General features: G+C 42.7%; 3 protein-coding genes across 5 annotated transcripts; 2 read left to right on the top strand and 1 right to left on the bottom strand.

Moving 5' to 3' along the window:
• Nucleotides 1-672: 672 nt before the first annotated feature.
• LOC306780724 (uncharacterized protein) lies at nt 673-10,292 on the bottom strand (the record flags this gene model as incomplete). Its single annotated transcript, XM_079273159.1, has 9 exons — nt 673-1,111; nt 1,190-2,354; nt 2,437-2,474; nt 3,472-3,591; nt 3,694-4,872; nt 4,999-5,070; nt 6,957-7,115; nt 8,503-8,727; nt 9,696-10,292. 9 exons carry the CDS (start codon nt 10,290-10,292, stop codon nt 956-958), a joined length of 3,711 nt encoding a protein of 1,236 aa, XP_079129285.1. The 3' UTR covers nt 673-955.
• Nucleotides 10,293-12,040: 1,748 nt separating this feature from the next.
• On the top strand, nt 12,041-19,521 carry LOC306780506 (oxysterol-binding protein-related protein 2-like). 3 transcript variants are annotated; one of them, XR_013772157.1, is made up of 15 exons: nt 12,043-12,110; nt 12,398-12,523; nt 12,631-12,727; nt 13,070-13,145; nt 13,550-13,684; nt 14,106-14,203; nt 14,296-14,478; nt 14,932-15,039; nt 15,124-15,213; nt 15,306-15,432; nt 15,909-16,028; nt 16,615-16,738; nt 16,856-16,946; nt 17,343-17,542; nt 19,322-19,521. XR_013772157.1 is itself a non-coding variant. In XM_079272907.1 (14 exons), the coding sequence occupies exons 2-14, from the start codon at nt 12,487-12,489 to the stop codon at nt 17,443-17,445; spliced, it is 1,389 nt and encodes a 462-aa protein (XP_079129033.1). In that variant the 5' UTR covers nt 12,041-12,110; nt 12,486; the 3' UTR covers nt 17,446-19,521. The 3 variants fall into 3 exon arrangements, 2 of the variants coding, with proteins under 2 accessions (XP_079129033.1, XP_079129032.1); XM_079272907.1 differs by having other exon boundaries at nt 12,041-12,110; nt 12,486-12,523; nt 17,343-19,521; XM_079272906.1 differs by having other exon boundaries at nt 17,343-19,521.
• A 1,156-nt stretch (nt 19,522-20,677) lies between these two features.
• LOC306781579 (proteasomal ubiquitin receptor ADRM1-B-like) lies at nt 20,678-24,780 on the top strand. The gene is made up of 10 exons (XM_079274485.1): nt 20,678-20,734; nt 21,378-21,605; nt 21,686-21,802; nt 22,197-22,320; nt 22,424-22,510; nt 22,614-22,719; nt 23,177-23,418; nt 23,725-23,882; nt 24,068-24,170; nt 24,438-24,780. The coding sequence occupies exons 2-10, from the start codon at nt 21,396-21,398 to the stop codon at nt 24,539-24,541; spliced, it is 1,251 nt and encodes a 416-aa protein (XP_079130611.1). The 5' UTR covers nt 20,678-20,734; nt 21,378-21,395; the 3' UTR covers nt 24,542-24,780.
• Nucleotides 24,781-24,893: the final 113 nt, after the last annotated feature.

Here is a 24,893-nt window from a genome sequence, read left to right as displayed (position 1 = left end):
AAGAAGTATACAGAGAGTAGTAATACTACAGTGTAAACGTACTCTGTTTCAAGTCCTGCATTCCTTGACCACAGCCGCCAGTGAGAGGAGACAAAATATTTCAGCTCCAAAAAAACCGATTGATGTTTAATATCTAGGCATGTCACAAAACAAAACTTTCATGTGCTGGCTGCAGGTTTTCAGAGACAGTGAAAGTCACACACACACACACACACACACACACACACACACACACACACACACACGCACACACACACACACACACAGACACACACACACACACACACACACACACACACACACACACACACACACACACACACACACACACACACACACACAGAGAGAGAGAGGAGATGGATCACACTACTGACAGGCGAGGAAATCTTATTAACTACTTAGCTTTTACTTTTTCTTTTTTTGAGCATGTGACACAACCGCCTGCAGCTTCCCTCCTGAAGCAGCTGATTACTGCAGAGTAAACAAGTTCCTGCAGATTTCAGGGTGAGGTGTGACTGTGACGCCAAGACATAGATGTAAAGCAGATGAAATGATCTCAATACATCCTGTTATTGAGATCTTAGATCTTTATTCAATAAAACAAGGTTATTCTCTACAAAATACTACAAAGATAATATAAAGGTAATTTACAGTGTACAATTTAATCAAGTTTAAAGTTGTAAATAGGAATTAAGCTGAGCAACATTGTAGTTTCTTGTATTTGAAATCCATATTGAGCCCATGTGTTAAAGGAGATAAGGGTTATACATTGCACCAAAAGAAAACACAATGACTGAGTTGGAAAACTTAAAAATCCTACATACAGTTCACTAGTTCTCCCAGTTAAACAGCAGGAATTACATTTGAAGATTACATTTTAAATTCCCTTCCCTGTCGCTCTGACCGCTCTCAGCTGTCCAGAAGTATCAATAATAGCTGCTGTTTCTCTGCCCGTTCACTCACAGTTGGAGTCTGCAGCCGTACTCGAGGGAGGCGAGTATCTGTGTCGGTGGAGTTTGTTCTGGTTTGACGTTTGTCTCTGGGTGGAGCGAGATGGCCGAGCAAAGCAGAAGGTCAGGGTGCTGCTGGAGCTGTGGTCATAGTTTCCATCCTGGTCAGAGTAAATAGATGTTAACTCAGCAGCAGGTGTGTTTTGTCAGATATCAGACATTTTGTTTGTTACACTCACCTCTGCCGTGACGGTACTCAAGCTGTGTCGGACACCGTTGTTCAGACTGCCCCCCTTCTCCTCTCGCTGCTTCATGAACCTCTGGTTGACGATCCTCGTCACGCTGTCGTTCCTGTGCAGCGGTGCGGCGGGGGGCCTCGTTGGAACACGTTCCAGGTTCTTCGGACCGTTCTTTGTCTTCGGCCCTGACCCCGGTGCCGGTTTCTCTGCCCGGCCGCTCACCCTGCGCAGGAACTCTGTGACCATGCCGTAACGGTTGGCGCCTCCAGGTTTGCTGGGAGACTTGGCGCTGCTCAGAGAGTTGTGGTTCAGTCCTGGACAGGATCTGCTACTGGTTTGTCGATTCCATGTGAGGCCGGTGTGGCTTTGGTGGTTCTGGTTCCACAATGCTCGATCCCTGGAGGTGGATGAAGATGAGGAGGAGGAGGTGCTCAAATTGGTGGATGAGGGGGGAGAGGATGCACCGGATACGGAGTGTCTCCGGTAAAATTTAGGGGAGGAGGTGGAGGCTCTGGCCTTCTCGACTCTGCCTGGTCCCCCGTCCAGTGAGGTGGAGATGTGGTGTAGGCGGGCGGAGACCAGGGAGGTGCTCAGGACCCGGGATGGACTGCTTCTCACAGTGACTGACCCGTCTGTCTGCAGACCAACACTCACCATCTGTGGCTTCATCTGGGTCTGAGTACCTGAACAGGCCACGTCCACCCACCGCTGGGATCTCCCTCTCTTCTCCTGTGAACTGCCCTGAACCGTCTGCCTCCAGCTGGCCGTCATTTCCTTCATGTCGTCACTGAGGTTAGCAGATGAGCCGAGACGGAGCGGAGAGAAGGAGGTCGGCGACGTGCACCACGGAGAGCCCGAGTTGACAGACTGTTTGTCTGTGACGGGGCTTTGCTTCAGCTGAGCCAGCTGGACTCTGCGAGCTGACGGGGGGCTGTAGTAGATGCGGAAGGCAGATTTCTCCGGGGCAGTGTGGCTCCTCTCCCTGGACATCCGCTCAAAGTCGAGATCAGGGAAGCTAAGCGGCATGATTAGATGGTCCCACGTCTTAACGGGGTCCTCTCGGTCCAGCTGGGCAGCCTCCTGGCTCAGATAGCACCAGTTCTTTCTCTTACCGCCGCGTGGAGACAACTGTCGCCGAAGTCTTTTTGCTTTTGAGCTGCTCATTCTGTGAAAACAGCCAATGAATGTATTATAACCCCAGTGACCTCAAGAACAAAATGGTTCGGATGTGAACGCTAAACACTCACCTGTCAGCTCCATCATCAAACACACCATTGGCGCCACACTGAGCAAAGGGAGACAAACACAGACCAGCCAAATAATGGTGACTGAACTTGTAAAATATTTTCCTGTAGAGCCGCAACTATGGTCCACTCAGATATCTCAAGTATTGGATGGATTGAAATTAAATTTTGTACAGACTTTAATGGTACCTCGATGTTCCTCTGAGTCTCAACTAGCATCCCCATCAGGTCAAAATTTCAATTTGTTCAATGCTTTTGTTTATGGCCACACACCTGCTAAACTAATGTCTTTCCTATCAGCATCAACTGTACTTTGTGTTGAGTGCTACTTGGCCAACCTTAGCATGCTAACATGCTAAACTAATATGGTGTGACTAAACATCATGCAGTGTTCATGTCATGTGGGATTGATGGTGGAAATTGGAAAGATTCCAGTTTACGACTTGCGAGCGTTCACATCATTTAGTTTGTATTGTGAGGATTAGAATATTGTGTATTGACATCATAACACCGTGAACCATTAAGTTTGGGTTCAATTACATTAAACGACAGCCCCTATTTGGCACTCATGCGTATTAAATGTGCCTTAGAGGAAAGGAGGGATTACAGTCTAGCCAGTGGAATAAGGAGGAAAAACACCATTGAAGAAATAAATCCGGCCCTTCAAAGCAGATCTTGAGTCATGCTGTGCGAAGAAAACACCAACAGTTCAGTGGTTATTACTTTGGAGCATTAAAGCTTTCTATTTGCATTTGACCAAGCAGCTGGAAACAACATTTAAGGAGCCGTTACGTTATATTCACGCACCAGGTCCGGACAATGCAGAGAATCAGTTGAGTGTTTTCATGCAGCAGATTTGAACATGTCCTGTTTGGCTGCAGCCCCTACAGGAGATTAGCCGAGATACTCTGGCATGAATCTTTTCACGATGCCCGTTGAACTGAGTGTCAGGAGGACGTGTGGCCCGGGAGCCAGATCATCAGCAGGACTTCACACAGCAGGAGAGACACATGCCTGAAGGGTTAACACGATTCTTACCTCAGCGTCCTTGCCCTGCGCACCCTTGGCCTCACTGTTGAATTCAATCTGCTCATCCCGGAGCTCTGCACCAAGGTCTTGCAACAACCCCCACAGCGCATACATGGTTTTGTCTTTACCCTGAATCAAAAAATGAAGATGTATAAAAAGTATATTTATATATAATTTATTTTGAAATAAACAGACACAATTTGTTGATTTAAGTATCTTATTTAATTTTACCTCTTTTCCCTCCAGCCCGGGTCCTTTAACTTGACACCACTGATGGAGGATCCCGAGAACCTGCAAGCACAGTCGCATTTTTGGGTCCCTGCAGCTGTGAATGAGGTCCGATTGAAACAAAGTCGTTTGTCTCATTTGTTTTTCTCTCTCCTTAACCTCTGAGGTGCGTAGGTCTTCTACACACTCCTGCTTACTTGGTGACTCTTGGAGGTTAAGATCTGTACAGTCTCCAGAGAGAAGGGAGAAAGTGCAGGAATCCCAAACGTGTCCGTCCTTGTGAACGGAGAGTTTGACAAAATCTTCTCCTGTTAGGAGCGTCTCCGCTCTCCCAATGAAAGCCAACAGCATGGCCTGTACAAGCTCCAAAGCCTCATTTGAAGGTGGCAATATCTTACGTGCCTTGTCATTCACGTCCACCTCTGTCGGAGAGGTAAAAGCACATGAGGTAGATACGCTGTGGCCATTCTTTGGTGGCGTCGTCAGGAGCTGGATTGCTGAACTCAAAATGCTGGAATGATCTCTGAGAGCTAGAAGAGTTTCACAGTCTGTCACCGTCATGCCTTTGAGACCTCTGTCGGGTTTTTTGTTGTTATCACTCTCATGACTGTCTGAAGGGTCCCAGTCACCACCCACAGGACCCTCTCGAGTGATATGACGGGCAGTAATCATCCCATCAGCCTGTGACGAAGTCTCAGCATCACTCTTACCTTTCTCTGCTTCCTTGTCCTGACCCTGCTCGAACAATGTGCATCCTATTTTAAGATTTCTCTCTCTGTCCGTCACCGGTGTGGAAGCTGACAGATCTTCCGCCAACACATCCCGATACTCTTCTTCCTCCTCTTCACCTCCTCCTCTTCCCATTTTCTCTCTCAAGTCGCACATTTCTGCTCGCAGCCCACGGTTCTCCACCTCCAGTTCAACGATTCGCCGGCTCAGGAGCATGGCCTCCTCTTCCACCAGTTTGAGGTGAACTTTGACCCCCGCCTCCCTGGCGTGGGCGGAGTTTTGTTTGCCCGGCGGCGATTGGATTGAGTCTATGTCGCCGTAGGCTGAGTGGTATTTGGCCAGCTCCTCGCGCATGCCCTCGCTCTCTGATACCAACTTGGTGAGCTTCTTGCACATGAGAGCTAATTCCTCTTTGGCAAAGTGGAGTTGGCACCTGAGGTCTGCACTGTCATCCTTTAAGCAAACAAACAACAGTGAATATCTTTCCGGGGACGATAGGTACATATAGGTTGCAATATGCAATGTTTCATTGGTGCCGCCACAAATTTAAATCAGATGTGATTATCAAACATATCACACCTCAATCTGCTGAGAGAGCCTCTTCTCAGCTCGACTGGCTGATGATCGGATGCTCTTCTTCTTCAGAGTGCTCTGAGGGATAGAAACACGGCCAAGAGGTTTGTGAAGAGTGCAATACGTATGTGATTTAGAGACCAGCATTTACATTTCACTCCCCCTCTACCAGTCCCTGTAGGCTATGTTGCATTTTACATGATGTACTGTAGGCTTTTGATGTATTAGTGTTTTATTTTAAGGGTTTACTTCAATGATTAGAGAGGCTGCTTTGAATAATTGTATACGTTTCCATCTGTGCAGTAATGTTCACTGCAGCAAATATCGTGGGACATTTAAGCAGCAAAACTACAAAACTGTATGAACTTGACAGAGAAAAACAGAACTTAACTTTTAGCTTCTGAAAGAATTGAATGGAGTTAGGCTGCTGTTCCTCGTGCGTAAATGGGCACAGTGTCTCCGAGCTGTTCGCTGGGGATACAACTGCAATCTGAGCATCGCTACTGCCTTCCAAGATTGTGAGACTGTAAAGAAATCTTGCTGAAGTCTAAAGCGCAGCGGAATACTTCAATATACAAATACAGATGAAGGAACAGTTCTACATTTCACGCTCAGAGTTTAAGGAGCAGATGGATACCACTTTCAGACGTGAGAGTGGTATCCGTCTTCTCTTTTAACTCTCTGCAAGAAAGGTTTCCCAAAATCTCTTTGAAAAAATACAATTTAAACTGTACATTATGGTCTTGTGCTACTTTAACAGATACCTAAAATGAAATAACAGTCCACGGTGTGATTTGATTCAAACTTGTTCTCACATTCAAGTCCTTCCCTCCTCTGCATGTGTGAATTTATTGTAAGTCTGAGCATGAGAGGAATGTAAACTTCTTCCTGGCACCATAAAAGTAAGAAATATAGATAAAAGTAAGAAATATGCATGATGAAAATACACGTCTTGCATTTCTTGAACTAGAAAATTGTCATTCGTGTTGCATTTTAAAATAATAAGCGCAGTTTTAGTCGTCATTTATGGTTCCGTCATTGTTCAAGCATCTGCAGCTGTGTTGTGACCTGACCGTATTAAATTACCATTCAAGTCCCACATACTGGGTCACAGGCAGTCCAGTTGCAATGTGAGTCTCTGAAATGTTCATCCTCCTTCCCATCCATCTAGACTGCGTTTTGTGCCCCTAGATTAGGTCATCTAAGTGGATTTCCCTGCTGGGATCAAAGGGACTAGCAGCTGCCACTGAAGCCAGACTGAGCTCATGCAAAAGCACTGAATCCTGGATTAAACCAACACACGTGCCACTGAAGTGCACGGCCGTTATCACTGGAGCCATCGAGGCACGAGGGTGGACTGGAAATTCAGTCAGGGTGTGGTAGCCACACAACAAAACATTTTGAATGCCATAATACACGCTGATCCGGATTTAACCTGTCTTAATAGGAACAGAAAGGGAGAATGCAGGTCTATTTTAGTAATCTCTCTCTCTCTCTCTCCCTTTTCTCTGTGAGGATATCAGCTGTGCCTGAAGTTCAGGATTCAGCATACCAGGGCGGCTTCACCCTGCCGAGGCACCAGGCAGCTGCTGGCCATGCCCTGCTCTTATATCATTGATCTGCACATGGGTCATGTGTCAGCTGACATCAGGGTGACTGAGGGATGAGGGTGACAGCTGGGGCGGGTGCAGCTGTGTAGTAGCAGAAATGGAGAGGAGGGTTCCTGACCAGAGGGATGGAGGCTCGTGAAGGGTGTCGGTGGCAGCAGCTTATGTTTCTGACAAGATTTAGGCTGAATTCTTTTGCCCAATAAACTGATTTATTTAGGATCTCCTACAGACATGATTTAAGACGTATATAAAAATACCCACTCTTCCTCATTCTTAAACATGCAAGTAAGCTAAATGAATTTTTTTGACTGAAGGGGGGGCTTTAATGTAAAACGTTGTGCTTTATTGTCGCACCTCTCTGGTTTTCTCCACTTCAGCCTGTAACACCTGCTTGGCCACTTCCAGTTCCTGAGTCTTCTCGCGCAGCGCCTCATTTTCCCACTCCAACTGGGAATCCTTCTTTCGCACGGCCTCCAGCTCGTTGTACAGCCGGAGCGACACACTCTTAGCAACCTGTAAACAAAGCCAACAGCAGGTAAGTGTGTCTCCAATCATGGACAGATTATGAAAAGAATGAGCCCCCTGGGAAAAGACATGCAAAAGCCCCCCCTCCCAACATAAGTGTAAGACCTAAAGATTGAAAGAGACGCATAACCTCTCTCGTGGTTATTTTGCGTGTCTCTTTGTGGTCGATTCATGTGGTTGACCACAAAGAGACTGTACTTCATGGCAAGAAAGTCTCGGGTTCAATCCTGTCTGTTTTGAGTTTGTATGTTTCACCTAACACACCAAAACATGTATCTACCCCCGGGCACTGTGATTGGGTTATGAAGTGCATCCTGCGTAAAACCTTTGCCAAATTCAATATATGGATTATAAAATGTGATTTCCATATCGACCAACTAGTTCCCCTAACGAGATGCAGTGGTTGTTTACATCTCTTTGTAGTCATTTTGCTGATCTTTGTGTTTGTCTTGCGTCTGTTTGTTGCCATTTTGCGTGTCTTAGTTGTCATTTTCTGTCTCTTTGTGGTTGTTTTACTTCTCTTGATAGTCATTTTGAGATTCATTTTAATTTTTGTTTCTCCTTATGGTCGTTTTGCATCTCTTTGTAGTATTTTTGCATCTCTTTCTGGTAGTTTTGCATCTCTTGGTGGTCATTTGCGTCTCATTTTATGTCTCTTTGTAGTCATTTTGCTTCCCTCAGTCTCTTGGTGGTCGTTTTGCATCTATGTGTGGTAGTATTGTGTCTCCTTTTGCATCTCATTTTACATCTTGTTGTAGTCGTTTGATCAACTTTCCAACAAGAAATGTCACTTCGAAAAGAGGCTCTGGAGCTCTGGCTCCAATCAGGCAAAACTGTTGTCGAGAAAATCTTTTGGCCCAGATCTCACCTCCTTCCCAGAGTTGTAAAATAGACTTTACAAGGAAATGCTTGTGACAGGAATTTACCGTATGAGTGTATGAGGGGGTGAGAGGGTGAGGCTGAATCCTACACCACCACACGCAGCCCGGCTCAGAGAAACGGAGTCTGGCTGCCACCACAAAGTCAACAGAGCGATGGACCTGCCATGATTCTGCTAAAGATTACTGTGCATTTATGTTTCCTATGTAGAACAACTCACCACATAATTACACCATGGTACAACAGAAATAGAAAACAGGATACATGATGAAGACATTTCCAACTAATGAAATTTTTGTGGTCCTGACGAACAGCAGGAAGCATTTTACAGCACGGTGAACAGTCGTGAGTCAGGCTGCTGTCAGTCCTTCGGTGCATATGAGTAAAACAATCACGGAATAGCAGTGATTCAGCCAAAAGCCAATTTGGCAGCAATGTACTGTTCCTTTAACAAGGCCGGAAGATGTCATGATGACTAACTGTAATGACCTCTGACCTTGATATCGTGCTCCAAACTCCGGACCAGCTCCCCGTCCACCTGCCCCGTCTGAGCCACTCGGATGCTGCGGCGCTCGGCCTTGCGGAGGCGGTACTGCAGGATGCGACAGGTCTTGTTGGCCTGCTCCAGCTGCAGCCGCAGCTCCTGCAGCTGGTACACCTCCTCCTCCTGGAACATGTCGCGCATTTCCAGCATCTCACAGCGAAGCTCCTCCACCTCATCCTGGGACAAACAACACAGAAATACAACAACGTCAGATTTTTTTTCCCCCACATATTATAGGAATGTTAAAGTTAGAACCATTCTGGGTCAGATTTGTGGTCTTGGTGGATGGTTTGGTTCAGTAAAACCAACTTGTACTCAATTAGCAAATACATCAAAATGCATTTCCAATTTGTGATTACAGTTTATTTTAAGACACTGGAAGACAGCAAAAGCTCCAGACTTAAAGAATGAATTTTCTTTGTATACTATTTGATTGTTGACTGTCTCTTTGTATTTCCTTATTGATTTAGTCATATGTCACACCATGTCGTAATGTTTTATACTCTAATGGTGTAAAGATCTCTGCTGCTTCGATTTTAAACCTTTAAATACCCAAAAACTAGAATAAACCTTCCAACTGGACCTTCTCATTGGTTTAATTCCCACTTTTTAAACTCCTTATTCACTCCTCTCACTCCAAATACAAGATAATGCTCAAGTGTAGTGACTACAAAGTCTTACACATTAAAACAGCACTCTCCCCAACTCACATTACATACACTGGATTATCTAAATAAATAGCAACGAACAGATGAGTCCCTGCATTTAATTGTACCAATAAAAAAGGCTGTTAGTTTGTGTTTGAAAGTCTTGTTTTTCAAACGTTTTCACGTGTTTTTTTGTTTTCCATTAGGCAGTTTTATTTCAATATAATAGGGAAACGCTACTGATGGTGCCACAGATCATTTATGTCACTCGTGACTTTGATTATTGCACGAGACCTTCCCCTCACTTGTCCTTTGCGCTCTAATGAACACTGACAAGAAAATCTGCTCTGGTGTTCAGAGTCTGAGGCCCTCTTATAGATCTCACAAAGAAGCGACACACAAACCAACCCACACACATGTGGACATTTAAGCCACACGAATATAATGCAAATAGAATTTAAATCTAAAAATGAATAAAACAAACTGGATTAGACTTACTTTCAAATACTCGTTCTCTGATCTCAAATCTTCCACTTCCCGGACAACATCTTCGGTTGTCTCTCCCATCATTAGATCCAGAAACGGCCCCGTAGAGTTAAACAAACCAAGACCCGCTCCAGCAGGTACCTTTACGCACGGTCTCCCGTCGCCTTTCCCCTCGCTGTCCGGGAACAAATAAGCTCCACCGTCTATCCAGCTTAAATCATTGTCGCTGCTCGGAGAGTCGCGCTTATTGTTGCCCTCCGAGGGGCAGTCGGATATTTCCGAGCTGCTGTCTGAGGAGGAAAGTTTCCCGGACGGGCAGCCGGAGTCTTTGCTCAGGTCCTCGGAAGCGTTGCTGGCATCCGACAGTTTCCTCTGCGTGCCGGGACACTCCACTGTGGCACCCGATGACACTTTCATCGGTCGATTTCCCTGCAGTCCCGCCGATTTCACCTCCTTCTCAGAGAGTCCTTGACATGACTGAGAGCCACTTATGGAATCTTTTGAAGCCGGGTCTTTCTTCTTTTTCTGGACAGGAACCTGCTGCTGCGCCTTGGGTTGTTTCTGGCTCCGGAGCGAAGTCTTTGCGCTTTTGTCAACGTCTCTGTTCATCGCGACTCTCTTTCTCGTCTTCTTCTTTCGCAGGTGGAAAAAAATAGCAGCTTTTTTAGTTCAAGATCATCATGATGTTTCCACAAATATGTTTAAAGGTCTTAAAGTCTGCAGCTCAAAGCTTACTGAAGACATCCGTCTGGTTGCTCTCAATCCTGGAGACTAAAACGTTGCCAAAATGAGCGCAGAAAAGAGAGCAGAAAGTATCTAGCAGTGTCTGACTATCGTAGCGTGTTAATAACTTCCGGTCAAACATTCCAAAATAAAATGAATCCATTGACCCTTGATGAAAATGTTTCCAAACACTTTATGTTGAGACAATTGGTTTTTGTAAAATGGTTTTAAAACCCATTAATAATAAAATGTGCGAAAAAGTATCAATTGACCGTAACTGCCGATAAAAAAACGATTTTGAGCATCTCTCATTGAGGCGAACTGATCATTCGCGCTTTTATTTTAGAAATCTTTATTTCCGGTCTTGTCGTGACTCTTGGTGACTTGATGCCGTTAAATTGATGTTGCTGCCGACAGTTTCCACTTTCTCCTTTGGATACCTGACAAAAACATAAAGCTACTCTCTAATTATTCACTGGTCATTAACTATCTATTTATACAATCAGCAGCTTGAATTATTTACTGATTAGCTTTAATATTTACTTATTTAAACAGTCAAAACGTTTTAATAGGCCTCAGGTTTTAGATATTTACCTAAAACCTTTTTTAGGTTTATAATAAACCTTTATTAATTAAAATACGTAGACGTGGAAATATCTAAAGCCTACTGCTGCGCCCAATTTTTATTTTTTCTAAATTAATACATTTAAATAAATTCCTAAATCTCTATGTTATTTTTATTTCCTAAATCTCTGTTATTTTTATTTTCTGATCACAGTAGAAATCTGCCACCTTGTGGATAACTTGAGCTGCGTTCAGCAGGCAGCATCCTGTGTTTTTATAGCACTGAGTCCCAGTTAACTCCAGCTATTTGCAATGTCCAGAAAGATCAAACACACATACAAGTTTAATTAATTTAAGCAACACGCAAACAGAGGTTTATTCAAAGAGTTTTAATTGAGTCGCATCTTTGTTCACTGTCGTCTGAAGACATTATCCACTCATTGGACACGAGAGAAGGTGTGTCGAGATACACAAGAGCTCTGTGATTGCTCACAAGTTGGGGCAATATAAAATAAAGTAGGTAGAAAGTATACAATCAATAAACACCGGCACATTTAAAAGTAATTAGTGTATATTTCAGACAGCTGACATGATCATTTTACCCTAAATTATCGTTAATTTTCCCATTTATGATGATGTAATTAAGGCATTTGTAGTGAGATTTTATGAATGTATGGGTTTTAATTTATTTAAACGTAAATGTTGCCCATAGAACCTTTAACGTCTATAAAACCATAACTATATATAATTGTGTCAGTGACCTCCTTTGATCCATTATCAAATGACAGGTCTTATCTGTTTTATTATTATTTTTGTATGTATCTTACATTGTTGTTGGGTATTTCATTACATGTTTGGATCTTGGTACAACCATGTAAAGCACTTTAAAACATTTTGTTTTGAAAAGGTTGCTTTATAAATAAAGTGTATAATTGTTATTTTAATCATTCATTTGAGGAGTCGCGTCCATTCAGCCTTGAAGTCCTTTGACTTCTATTTCTAGACTGCACTTTGCTGTGATTGGCTGACCCATCCGTCAGTCACGGTGTCCTTGCCGCCCACTTCCGCCCCGTTTGAGAAGCAGTTACACTCTTCGTTTGTTGATGTTACTTTGAACACTGATTTGACCTGAATTCACAGGTATATATATACATCATTGAATCGTGTATACATTGTCGTGTCAGTGTCTGCGTTGATAACGTAAGATAATCTCCGCTGCCCACCTTCCAGCTAAGGGCAAAGTTTAGCAGCAGCGATGCTAACGGCTAGTTAGCTTGTCAGAGCTAGCTAGCTAACTAATAATTAGCTTTAATGGAGCCGAGCTGCTGACAGCGAGCTAGAAATATGTTGTTTTTTAGTCATAGCATGTAGCTTACTAGATACGTTTTGGTTGCCCTGCTTGGTGTAACTAGTTCGTGCTGTTGCAGGTAGTGTGTCTTGGTTGTCTGATGCTTGGAGACGACAGGTCAATGGTGGAAACATGACTGTTGAGTAACAGTTACTTTCTCCGCTCAGTATGAACAGTGAGGAAGAGTTTTACGACGCTGAGACGGGTGAGAACACGCTGACAAGAGTTCTCATTTAGTTTAATATACTTTGCTTCTTGTACTAAATGTTCTTTCCTTTCTTCCCTTGCCCTCCTCTGTGTTGTCCCCATCAGGGTTGGAGTCAGATGATTCCTGTGAGGTCAGTTTTAAAGATGCCCTGGTGTTTGACAGTAAGCGGGCCAAACCGGAGAATGGAGTGTGGGAGCGCAGGTGAGGAATCATGCAGTGGTGTGGCATGTCTGTCTGTCTATGCATGTTACCACATGACCACGTTAGTCTTTGGGTTGAGGTCTAAAGGGGTTCATTATGCATGTAGGAGCAGACGAGGCCAGTGCAACCACATCTTTATTCTATTAGTGTGCACATCCTTCTGCAGAACATTTGGTGAAGCTGGTCAAGACTTTGTTTACACTTTACACCGTGAAAGATATCTGTACATTAATGCAGTACATTGTGTACTAAATATATGTGCCAGCTATTAACAGATACACTGTCTAAAGTTTTGTCTGATATCACATTTTTTAAATCGTATATGTTCCTAATGTGTACCAGGAAAACCCTGCCTGCTGAAATGATCTCCAGAAACGACTTCAGTGTGTGGAGTATACTGAAGAAATGCATTGGCATGGTGAGTCCTATCTGCTTCCAATTTAATTTGCCATCAACAAGCTGTTGTCAGATTCTGGGTCTAGTGTGACATGTTTTTGTTGATAATTGAATAATTGCATGCTTCAGCTTTCATTGTGCCGCTACAAGACTAATCATGTCTGAACTCTGCTCAGCTGACTATAATTGGCTTGGAAGTTGCATTTTATTATTCTTTTTGCAGCCATCTCAAAGAACCACAATAGTTTAAATAAACATCAGAAAACAAGGGATGTGAAACATGTCCTACAGGCAGAGTGTATTTGTTGCACGAAAGTTAAACATTATGACGCATGAGTTGTTTAAGTAAGCTATTTTGTACAACTTTGAATCCGATCTGGTAGTTGACCTGCTTATTTATGTGGTCTGTGCTTTGATCTCTTATAGGAGCTGTCCAAAATAGCGATGCCGGTTGTGTTTAACGAGCCGCTGAGCTTCCTTCAGAGAATCTCGGAGTACATGGAGCACGCTCACCTCATCCACAAAGTCTGCAGTTTGTCTGACTCAATAGACCGAATGCAGGTACAGATAAAGGATGACTCTGAGCTTGTGATTTTATTTCTTTTTAAATGTAATTCTTTCTCTGTCTGCATTCTTCTGAACATATCTGGACAGAAGCATGTAACAGATCTCACTCTGATTTAAACCTGCAGCTAACAATCATTTTCTTTATTTAGTAGTTGATCCTTTAAAATGTCAACATTAAAATAAATACCATTAAGTTTTCTTAAACTAATGTGACTCTTCAAATAGCTTGTTCTGTCCGACCACTAGTCCAAAACTCAAATATATTCAGTTTTTCAATCACATAGGACAAAGGAAATCTGATAATCATCACATGACGGAGAATTAAAAAATGACTTAAAGGGTTAATTTTCCATCAGTCAATGAACGGATTATTCTTTTCCGCTCCTCTCTGATCCGCTTCGTGTCTCTGTAACAGGTTGTTGCTGCGTTTGCTGTTTCGGCTGTAGCATCTCAATGGGAAAGGACTGGAAAGCCATTTAACCCTCTACTGGGGGAGACCTATGAACTCACAAGGTATTAGAGAAGACAATATTGTCTTGATGATGGACAAACTCCAAAATGTTTCTTATTCATTCATGAAAGTTTTAAATCTTGTTTTTTTAAAGAGAGGACGAGGGATACAGATTGATCTCGGAGCAGGTGAGCCACCACCCCCCCGTCAGTGCCTTCCACGCCCAGTCTCTGAAACAAGAGTTTGAGTTTCACGGCTCCATTTACCCGAAACTCAAGTTCTGGGGCAAAAGTGTGGAGGCTGAGCCCAAAGGCACCATGACGCTGGAGCTACTGAAGTGAGTATTTGTGCCTTTTTATTTGTTACGAGTAGCTTTATTGTTGTGCTTTTTAAGCTCCATCCGATTGTTTTGATTATTCTTTGGCACTCAATGTCGTATTTACATACAAAGTGTGGATAAACTTTGTATGGAAATGTTAAAATGAATGCGACCATGACTCAGACTAATCTAAAGCATTAGTTCAACATTGTAGGAAACGCGTTTATTTGCTTTGTTGCTGAGCGTTACATATCTCTCCGCTACATGAAGCTACAGCCAGTGGCTGGTTAGCTTAGCTTAGCATAAAGACTGGAAATGGATGCTATGTCCAAGAGTAACAAATTGTCTTTTTAACAGACAAACACGAGAGTGGTGTCATTTTTTTCATCTAATTCTCGGAAAGAAAAAGGAAATATGTGTTTCTCCCAAAATATCAAACCATTGCTTTCTGATTCTGGGGATTTCTCACAGACATAAAGAAGCGTACACATGGACAAACCCAATGTGTTGTGTGCATAACATCATACTGGGAAAACTCTGGATTGAGCAATATGGAACGGTGGAGATAGTCAACCACAGGTATACTGACTATTCTGTCATTCTTAACTGCAAGATTCAAACTGGTTGTATCATTCATTTTCATATGTACTTTTAATTCATCAGCACTGGAGATAAGTGTGTGTTGAACTTCAAACCGTGTGGAATGTTTGGGAAAGAGCTGCACAAAGTCGAGGGTCATATCCAAGACAAAAGGTAAGCGCAAGATCACAACAACACTGTTATTAACCATCGGTTGTGATTCATTTTCTCTGAACTGAATTAGATTTTCTTTGCTGTTGAACCAGTAAGAAGAAGCACAGAGTGATCTACGGGAAGTGGACGGAGTGCATGTACAGCGTGGACCACAAGGTTTACGAAGCGCACAAGAAGTCAGACAAGAAGACGGGGGGAGACTCCAAAAAGCTGAAACAGGTGAGTGATTCTGTTGTGACTGATATCTGATCTTCCACTGAGATGAAACGCTGCTTGAGTTTGTTCTCACGTTCGTCATTGACGTGTTTTATCTGTCTTGCAACGTGACGTAATCTGTGACTCATCACTCTAAATTCTTTTCTCAAATGGTATCTTTTCCTTTCACAATAACATGCAGTGGCTTTAGTAGAAGGTAAAGTAAAAAGCGTATTTGATATCTGTAACGTGCTACTGCTGTTGTCTAGTTCCAGTTATGTTCAAAGTGTAGTGTATGATGAGATCATTGCCAGCACTAATCCATACTGTCTTGCAATGACATGCATTGTTGCTTGAGAGATGTGTTGAATTTGTGGCGACTGTAGTTCTGTGAATCAGCTGTTTGCATATGAACCGTACGTACTGTCAGCTTCTGCTTGTTAGTCCACCTCTGATAATCTTATTTACCTGTGTCTGTCTGTCTGTCTGTGTGTGTGTAGGAACATAGTTGTGAATCTGAGGAGGCAGATGAGATGCCAGAAGTTCAAGAGACTGTGACTGTGATACCAGGAAGTGCCTTACTGTGGAGGATAGCGCCGCGGCCTGCTAATTCAGCACAGGTCAATATCACACTCACACTGAAGACACAAAGAAGATGTGCTCAACCGTTACAGCATCCGGTAACGTAAACTTCACCAAAACCTGTAGTGTTTATTATTGAGGCCTGGCAAACATGTTGAGTGCAGTTGCTTTCTCATAAAACATTTGTCATGAATTTCTATTATTTAACATATAAATCCTGCTTGTTGACACCCCTGTTTGCTAGCATGCAGTCTACTTCTTTACTACCTTTGATTGCACATGCCTACGTTTCTTAACGCACCACCACTATCGACTGAAAGCAGTTCTATAGGCTCTATAAAACAGATTTCTTGTAGTATCTAGTCAGGCAGGTGTTTTGGTATATTTGCCCAGATGTTAAGTTCTAAGTTTCTGAGATATCTGCCTCCAGCCCATTTTATTAGAGGTAAATACAATTCATCTTTGACACACCTCAGTGGCAAGAGTCTTCACTGAAGGAACTTTTCCTCCAGAAAAAATAGTTCCTCTGACAAAGTGGTTTAACAGAAGAAATAGCCACACAGATTCTGAGCCTGCAGTGTTACTTAATGAACAAAGATGTTTATTCTCTGTTTCCTCGTGTAGATGTATAACTTCACCAGCTTTGCCATGACACTAAACGAACTGGAGCCCGGCATGGAGAGACTACTGGCACCGACCGACTGCCGGCTTCGGCCCGACGTCAGAGCCATGGAGAATGGAGACATAGGTAACACAAACCTCACATAAACACGCTGAGAGAAGCGGACTCCATTCCTTCCACACGCACACAACCCTCGTGTGATTCTGCAGTTGCTTTTTCATTCATATCTTTGTGCTTTTATAGACTCGTCAAGTACAGAGAAAGAGCGGTTAGAGGAGAAACAAAGGGCCTCACGCAGGGAACGCTCCATGGATGAGGAGGAGTGGTCAACCAGGTGTGTGTGCTGGTCACAAATGTCAAGGTGTATAGTCAAGAACTTTAAAAATACAGCCCATCTCAGACGTGCACCTCGTTACATAGAAGTGATTCAATTTAAGCATACCAGAATAACACCTGAGTCATTACATTATTGCCACAAATGTAACATTTCCATCTCTAGTCTGAATAATATGAGTGTAAAATCCATAATTAGAAAGACTGCACTTCTCACATCATCACAGTCTGACTAGAATAACAACGGTCTACTTGGCGGCTGTTTCTCACACCTCCAGCAGAAGAAGCTCCTCGGATCATAGTTTCAATCGGGGACTGTACATCCCTCCTGCTATGTAATATTTCCTTTAACCCTGTATGTTTAATAATAGGTCCTGCATGTTTTATGTTTCTCCAGGTGGTTTCAGCTGGGAACAAACCCTCATACTGGAGCTGAGGATTGGCTGTACACGGGTGGATATTTTGACAGGAATTACACAGACTGTCCCAAAGTTTATTGACCCAGGAGGAGGTGTTCGGTTTGAAGATCTCCTCCTCTCTGATAGGATTCACTTTATTTCTCTACATCAATCGTTTGTGATGTCCAGACGCTCACAGGTACTGTGTCTTTGTTTGAATCCATGAAAAGCTGATTTCAAAACATTATCAGTTTGCCCACAGGAGAAATGTTATGTTAAGAATTTTAGGTTTTTTAGAGTTTACTTACTGTAAATGTTGACATCTTTATACGCCCTAATCATGACAATAATAGTCTACATGTCTGTCACTGACCTGTGTGTGTTTTTAAACCAGTCACCCGTGTGTGCATGTTGCGTGCATGTTGCGTGCGTGGTGATGTTGATGTTGCTGCTGCAGGACACAAAACTTCTCGAGGTTATATTCTCAGTTTTAGTTCAGGTTCTCGACCATCATCTTACCTGTAGACATACCACACACTTCTTGTCCTGTTGCATTCAAATATCAGGGGTTATTTAAACACATCTGCTACTTTTTTTTTATCAATATATAACCTATTTGAATACTATATGTGCATTTTAGTTCCCTGTAAACATCCATAAAGTGTCATACATTTTCTGTGAATAGAGACTTACAGTAGAAATGAAAGCTGCTTATAACCACGTTTACGTCACAGTGAACGTATTGTTGGTACATTATGTTGTTGTCCACTGTAACATAGTTAATGTCTCTAATAACTGGTTCACCAAGATGATTATTGACACAATGTTAAAGCCATAAAACCGTTTTTCTGCACTAAGTATAATACTGTAGATGGATTCACATAAGACGTTAAAGCAGAAGTCAACAGAGCATTTCGGTTTCCAGCAGAAGGTTTCCAAAGTCTGACACTATAAGAAACACGTTGAACCAACAGTCGAAAAAATATGTATCAAAAAATCAAGTTATTGTACTTTTAAACTCTTATTAATATTATTTGTCTTACTTAAGACAAACTAACTAAACAAGAAGTGTAATGTTTCCCTGGACTCAGTTGGGTAGTTACCTGTTTTTTGTTGTGTGTTTTATAAGTTTGCATTTGTTTATTTTGGCAGGTTGGTGCCATTAAAAGTTTGCCGAATTAGCTGTTAGCAGTTCCTGTTTGAAATGTGCCCATAAAACATACAGACAACTATCGCTGGATGACTGTGATTCTGAAGAAAAGTAAAACACGTGATGATTCTCAGGCCAGTCCTGGAGTTATAAAGATAATCCTCGATTTTGATTATTTCTAAGGGGACGTTTATTTATTTGCGAGACAATGACTGCAAGTCGCGCCGAATCTAAAAACGTCTTGTATATTTTGTGAGTTATGACTCTGAGAAGGAATTTTGAGCCAAATTGCGGCTCATGTCTTTCCCTCCGCGGCCTTTTGTATAAAGAGAACGGACTGATTATAGCAGTTTGTCTTCACACATGGACAAGTACCTGACTGTTTGTAGAGTTCACATTTTGATGCCCTGAAACATATTTCCCCATCAGTGAAAGCTGTGCTTTTGGACTAATCAGCTGTAAAAACAAAACAAAATGTATTTTTTAAACGGGACACTGTAGCCATCATCAACCTATGCAAAAAGATCCGTCCACTCTGCCCTCCTGAAATGTGAAAACTGCTCTTTAGCTTGTAGCCAGTGTGTGCTTCAGAGGCAGCGGTTCATGAATGTCGTGTGCTGATGATATAACGTTTACATACGTAGAGCAGTTGTTAGATGGTGTATATATAGATGTTTATTTGTGTTTTAAGGCACTAACATTGCATAAACTGCACATTTGTACGCTCACAGTCCAGTGCACATATTGTACAGTGAAAATATATTCTACATATACATCCCTCCTGCTATGCAATATTTCCTTTAACCTTTATATCCTGTCGTCCCCCAGCTCCTCTCCACTTTACTCTGGATTCAAAGCACTTTGTGACGCCGGCACACACTCAAAGGTTCACTTCTATGGTTCCTCTGATCTCTCTTTTTACCTCCTTGTGTCATCTAGCGTCCATTTGAAAATGTTTACATTGTATGTTCATTCCCCCCATACTGTTATCTACATACAACCATATGCAAACATGACGTATTTGAGAAATAAATGATGAACTGTTGAAATTACCGCCCCTGCCGTTTGAACGCTCACTTTAACAGCATCGTATGACACCAGTGTGTGTTATTTATACCAGCTGTTCACAAATACAGGGTCACAAGATGATTTAAAGGATGGGATTTCAACTGATTTGGCGACTATTCCTTCAGGAGGAGAAGTGGGAGTTGAACTGAAATGTACAAATTTTGGGGATCCATCGTCAGTTTTAAATTCAATCAAAAATCTCAGCTGTACATTGTGTTTAGTGCTAATTTCCAAATGTTAGCATGCTAACACACTGAAGTAAGATGGTGAACATTACCTGCTGCTACAAATGTTAACCCTTGATTTGATTATGTTAGCATCTTAGTCTTGTTCCTTTCTATTTTGTAATAATGATCGTATTAATGCTGGTAATCCTGAGATTTAACTAAGTATGTACTCATAAGTAAAAGTAGAAATACCACACTGTAGAAATACTACACTTAGACACAAAGTATACTTTTACTAAGTCCAAGTATAAATAAAGTATCTGCATCAAAATATATTAACAGTATCAAAAGTACTCATTATGCAAATGCCCCATTTTAAGATAGTATTGATTATGAATATTGATAGATGAATGTCTATCACTTTAATGTTTCAGCTGGTAAAGGTGGAGATCATTTTAATTAGTTTATATACTACTGTGTAGCTTAATCTAATAAACAATATACTTTAGATAAATTATCTGGAGCTGAATAGGTCCCTCTTTTAGAATTGTTTGGGAGAAGAACAATAAAATGGAAATACTCAAGTAAAGTACAAGTACACCAAAACTATTCTTTAGTGCAGTACTTGATTAAATGTACGTAGTTACTTTCCACCACTGGTTAATATCGACAGCCCTTCAAGCCCAATCAAAGGGATTATTCACAACATTTAAAATAGATTCATAACATGTTTAATTTATTAACTATTAATGAAGCTATTCGATACTTAAATACCCAATAAAGGATGTCTAATTAGAAAGTATCTGATCCGTGTCAGTATAAAAAGGTTCAACACTCGAAACGTGTTGTGTCATCTCTACCTACCATGCGCGCGGAGATCTAAAGGCAACGTGATTGACACACGGTTCGACCAATCACAGTGAAGCACCGGCGCCTGCCAGCCAATAACGATCATTTTCAGTGTGTTTGCCTGCTCTCTGGCTGAACGACATTTCAGTGAGTAAATGTAAGTATAAACAGCTTATTTACTCGTATATATATTTTTGAATTAGTTACATATGAACCGGATGTGTGTTTAGTCCCCGTGTGCGAGTCGTAAGACTTGCAGCTCCGTCGCGAGCTCATCGAGCTGGAAACAGGCGGCTTGCTAACGTTACAGGATGCAGAGTCATCTGCTGAGGCTGCTCCAGGAGCAGTTAGCTGGTTTATTATGGGAGCACTGGGATGAGCTTTGTCCCACACCTATGTTTCCTATGAAATCATCTTTGTTTAATTCATGTCGGTCTATGAGAGCCGTAATGTCCCCTGAGAGGAAATATTAAAATAATAGCTTTACATTAAATAGGTTAGAAACATGTTCAGAATGACTCTGCAATCAGGATCTACCATTTAAAATAAATTAATCTGCTGGATAATACGTTCATTAGTAGAGTGATATACAACAGGTTAATTCTCTGGGACGACACAGCTCTTTGATTATTAAACAGAGGAACATAGTTCATGATTTTATTCTAAATGTTTCTCTTTATATTTATGTATTTTGACAGTAAAGGACAGTTTTTCATTTTCTCTAAAAGCCAAAATAATCGAATCCTAATAATCATACTCGTATGTGCGTATGGCCTTTCTCCTCTCTGTCCTCCCTGCAGCAGTCTGTCCTCTTCATCATGGCGTCCGGAGCGTTGTTCCCCAGCATGGTGTCCGGGTCCCGCGGCTCCTCCAGCAAGTACCTGGTGGAGTTTCGTGCCGGTAAGATGACCATGAAAGGCAGCACGGTGACCCCCGACAAGCGCAAAGGTCAGGTCTACATCCAGCAGACCGACGACTCCCTAATCCACTTCTGTTGGAAGGATCGGACAACCGGGAACGTGGACGATGTAGGTGACGCTGTCTGCGTGGCAGAAAGGCTCCACCTTAAGTTTTTACGTTTTGATCATGAACCCCTCTTCTGATTTAGGACCTGATCATCTTCCCTGATGACTGCGAGTTCAAACGGGTGAGCCAGTGCACCACCGGACGGGTCTATGTGCTGAAGTTCAAAGCTGGCTCCAAAAGACTCTTCTTCTGGATTCAGGTATGAAGCACGACGGCCTGCTACACACACACACACACTTCTGTATTCATGAATCTTGGGTTTTTTACTTGTTAAAAAGACACAATTATGACAGTAAATGTACAAGAGATTCACTTTTATTATGCAGGTAATGGCACTGACAGCAGCCCACCGCTCCTTAATGCTTTACATTTCATGTAGGTATATGGCAATTGTAACAAAGTATAAAGTTCTAAATCACTTGTTGGTATCTAGGAAGACGGGAATGTCACTTATAACATATGTAAATACAATTTATATCAATGCTCAACGTAGTAGAATTACTGAATTAACATAGTGTAAAAACAGTTTATTTTCCAGAAACTCCTCATTAGTGAGTCAGTTACTCTGAGCAGTTCTGTTTTTCTGATCTCAGGAGCCGAAGACTGACAAGGACGAGGAGCACTGCCGTAAAGTCAACGAGTATCTCAACAACCCTCCGATGCCCGGGGCTCTCGGCAGCGGCGGCAGCGGAGGACACGATCTGTCCGCTCTGGGAGGTAACGGATGCTCACGTTATAGTTCTCCCGTAATGTGCAAGAAGCTGAAATATTGCCATGAATTGAATCGCCGGATGCCAACTGTTGTTTTTCTCGTGTAAAGGGGAGGGCGGTCTGCAAAGCCTTCTGGGTAACATGAGCCACAACCAGCTCATGCAGCTCATCGGACCAACTGGCCTGGGGGGCATCGGTACGTACCTACGAGCTGATTAGACAAAAGATGAGAGGCGTCTCGGTAAATGCAGTTTCATGCTCTCATGAGAATAACGTGGCCGTTTCTCTCTGAACAACAGGGGGCCTCGGGGCACTGGCTGGTCCAGGATTGGCCAACCTCCTGGGCAGCAGCAGCAGTAGCAGCAGCAGCAGCAGCGTTCCCGCAGCCAGTACCTCCTCCACAAGGTATCTCATTCTCTTCATAGAATAAGGGAACTTAAACGGCAGATTTTCTGTTAAGTTTTGAACAGATTTTTTTTGTTGCAGCTCTATATAGTTGAGGGGCTTAAACCAGAATATGTTTTGGTATTATTGTTTAAAACTTAATAGTTTCTCATTTACTTTGTGTTGATCATCTAATAATGTATGAATTCAAATGAATAAATCAGAATACAAAGTAGTCACAAGAGGCAGCTGGAGTAACTTGTCATCTGGTTAATAGTGTTGTTCTCCTCACCTTCATGTACTGAACACATCACGTTCACGCTGAACTCTCTGAAGTTGTCCAAATGCAAATGAAGGAAATGACTAAAGCATAGATAGATACAACTAGAGAAAAACATCACCAAATGATGATAATGAAATATGTAATGATGATAAATCTATCACAGGTTGATATGTGTTAGTGCCTCTCTCCTCTCAGTCCGTCCACAGCCGTCACCCCCACCTCCACCTCTGCTACCAGTCGGCTCGGCTCCACACAGGTGCCAACCACCCCCATCACTCCCTCTGCCACCTCAGCGGCCTCCCCAACAGCCACCACCCCCTCCACCCCCGCTGTGTCCTCTGTGGCGGCGGGGGCAGCGAGCCCCGCACAGCCCATCCAGCTGAGAGACCTGCAGAGCATCCTGGCCACCATGAATGTGCCCGCCAGCGGACAGGGAGGTGAGGAACCGACCGAGTGAGAACTACACTGCTCAGAACTGAAAATAACCACCAGAGGAAACACACATAATTAGGCCTAAGTTGTTTATTCTCACAAGTAAATTACCAGCAAAGAAATAGGATTGTGAATGCAACAGTCTCTGTAACACTGTGATACCTGCTCAGCAGCCCGGCATCGTTCAAGACTAGTTTATCAAGATTATCACATGCAGGAACAAGCATTCTAATAAAGCGGAGTCATTTGTAGCTCAGAAAATGTGGATATTTTTAGACCAACCGATCGGTGGGGATGTTTGTTACTTGCAGTGGACCTTGCCAGCGTCCTGACACCTGAGATCATGGCTCCCATCCTTGTGAACCCCGAGGTGCAGGAGAGGTTGATGCCTTATCTGCCCTCCGGAGAGTCCCTGCCTCAGAGCACAGAGGAGCTCCACAACACGCTCAGCTCGCCTCAGTTTCAGCAGGTAACGTGTTCGCTGCTGGACGCGCATGGTTTTCAGTCAGTTTGGCACTCCTGACACCTGAAGCTACAGTATATTCTCTTTTTAGCAGGATTCTGGTCACAAAGAGGCTCTCTCTCGCTCTCTCGTTGGTATTTAGTATCTTGTTGTGGTATTTGTCCTTATCCTGGTATTTATTGTCTCTGCAGGCTATGAGCATGTTCAGCAGCGCCCTGGCATCCGGGCAGTTGGGGCCTCTGATGAACCAGTTTGGTTTGCCTGCAGAGGCTGTGGATGCCGCCAACAAAGGAGGTCAGTGTTTCGCCCACATCAAGAAGAGAAAACTAACTGTTTGTTTCACTGCTAGGAAACACATTTTCATGTTCACAAAGGAGATTGTAATGTAGACAGTGACATTTTTATCTTTTTAATAGTGGTGGAATGTAACTAAGTACATTTACTCAAGTTATTTGAGCATACTACACTAACTTTTTTCGACATGCTATACGATTTTTTTCCTGACTTTTTCAACAAAAACAAATCTGTCACTCAATTGTATAAACCTTTCTATCGTTGTAGATGTCGAGGCTTTTGCCAAAGCCATGGAGACGGAGACAAAGTCTGACCAGGACGGGGATTCCAAAGAGAAGAAAGACGACGATGAAGACATGAGTCTGGACTAAGAATTGTTTGTTTATTTGTTAAGGTATTTATTTAGCTGCTTCACTCGTTTTGTAACTGTTAAACATTAAGGATGTTTGTGCCTCATATTAAACGTCACTAAGACTCCCCTCCCTTGCTGATGATGCCGTGTTCAGCCTCCAACAGTGTGCTGCATTATTAAAACTGATTAAGCTGAGTGAACATGTAACCCACCTGCATGTCAGCTGCTAGTCTGGGAACAATAAAGATGAGAAACATCCTCGACTGTCTTGTGTTTATTCTCACGACTGTTTTGTGAACGATCACTTAACTTACCTCAAGAAGATAAACTGCTTCATACGAGTGATTCATTGTTGCCTCAGAAATTAAACA

Source organism: Melanostigma gelatinosum (assembly GCF_949748355.1).
Source record: "Melanostigma gelatinosum genome assembly, chromosome: 8".
Taxonomy (NCBI): Eukaryota; Metazoa; Chordata; class Actinopteri; order Perciformes; family Zoarcidae; genus Melanostigma; species Melanostigma gelatinosum.
This window is presented reverse-complemented; position numbering and strand designations above follow the sequence as displayed.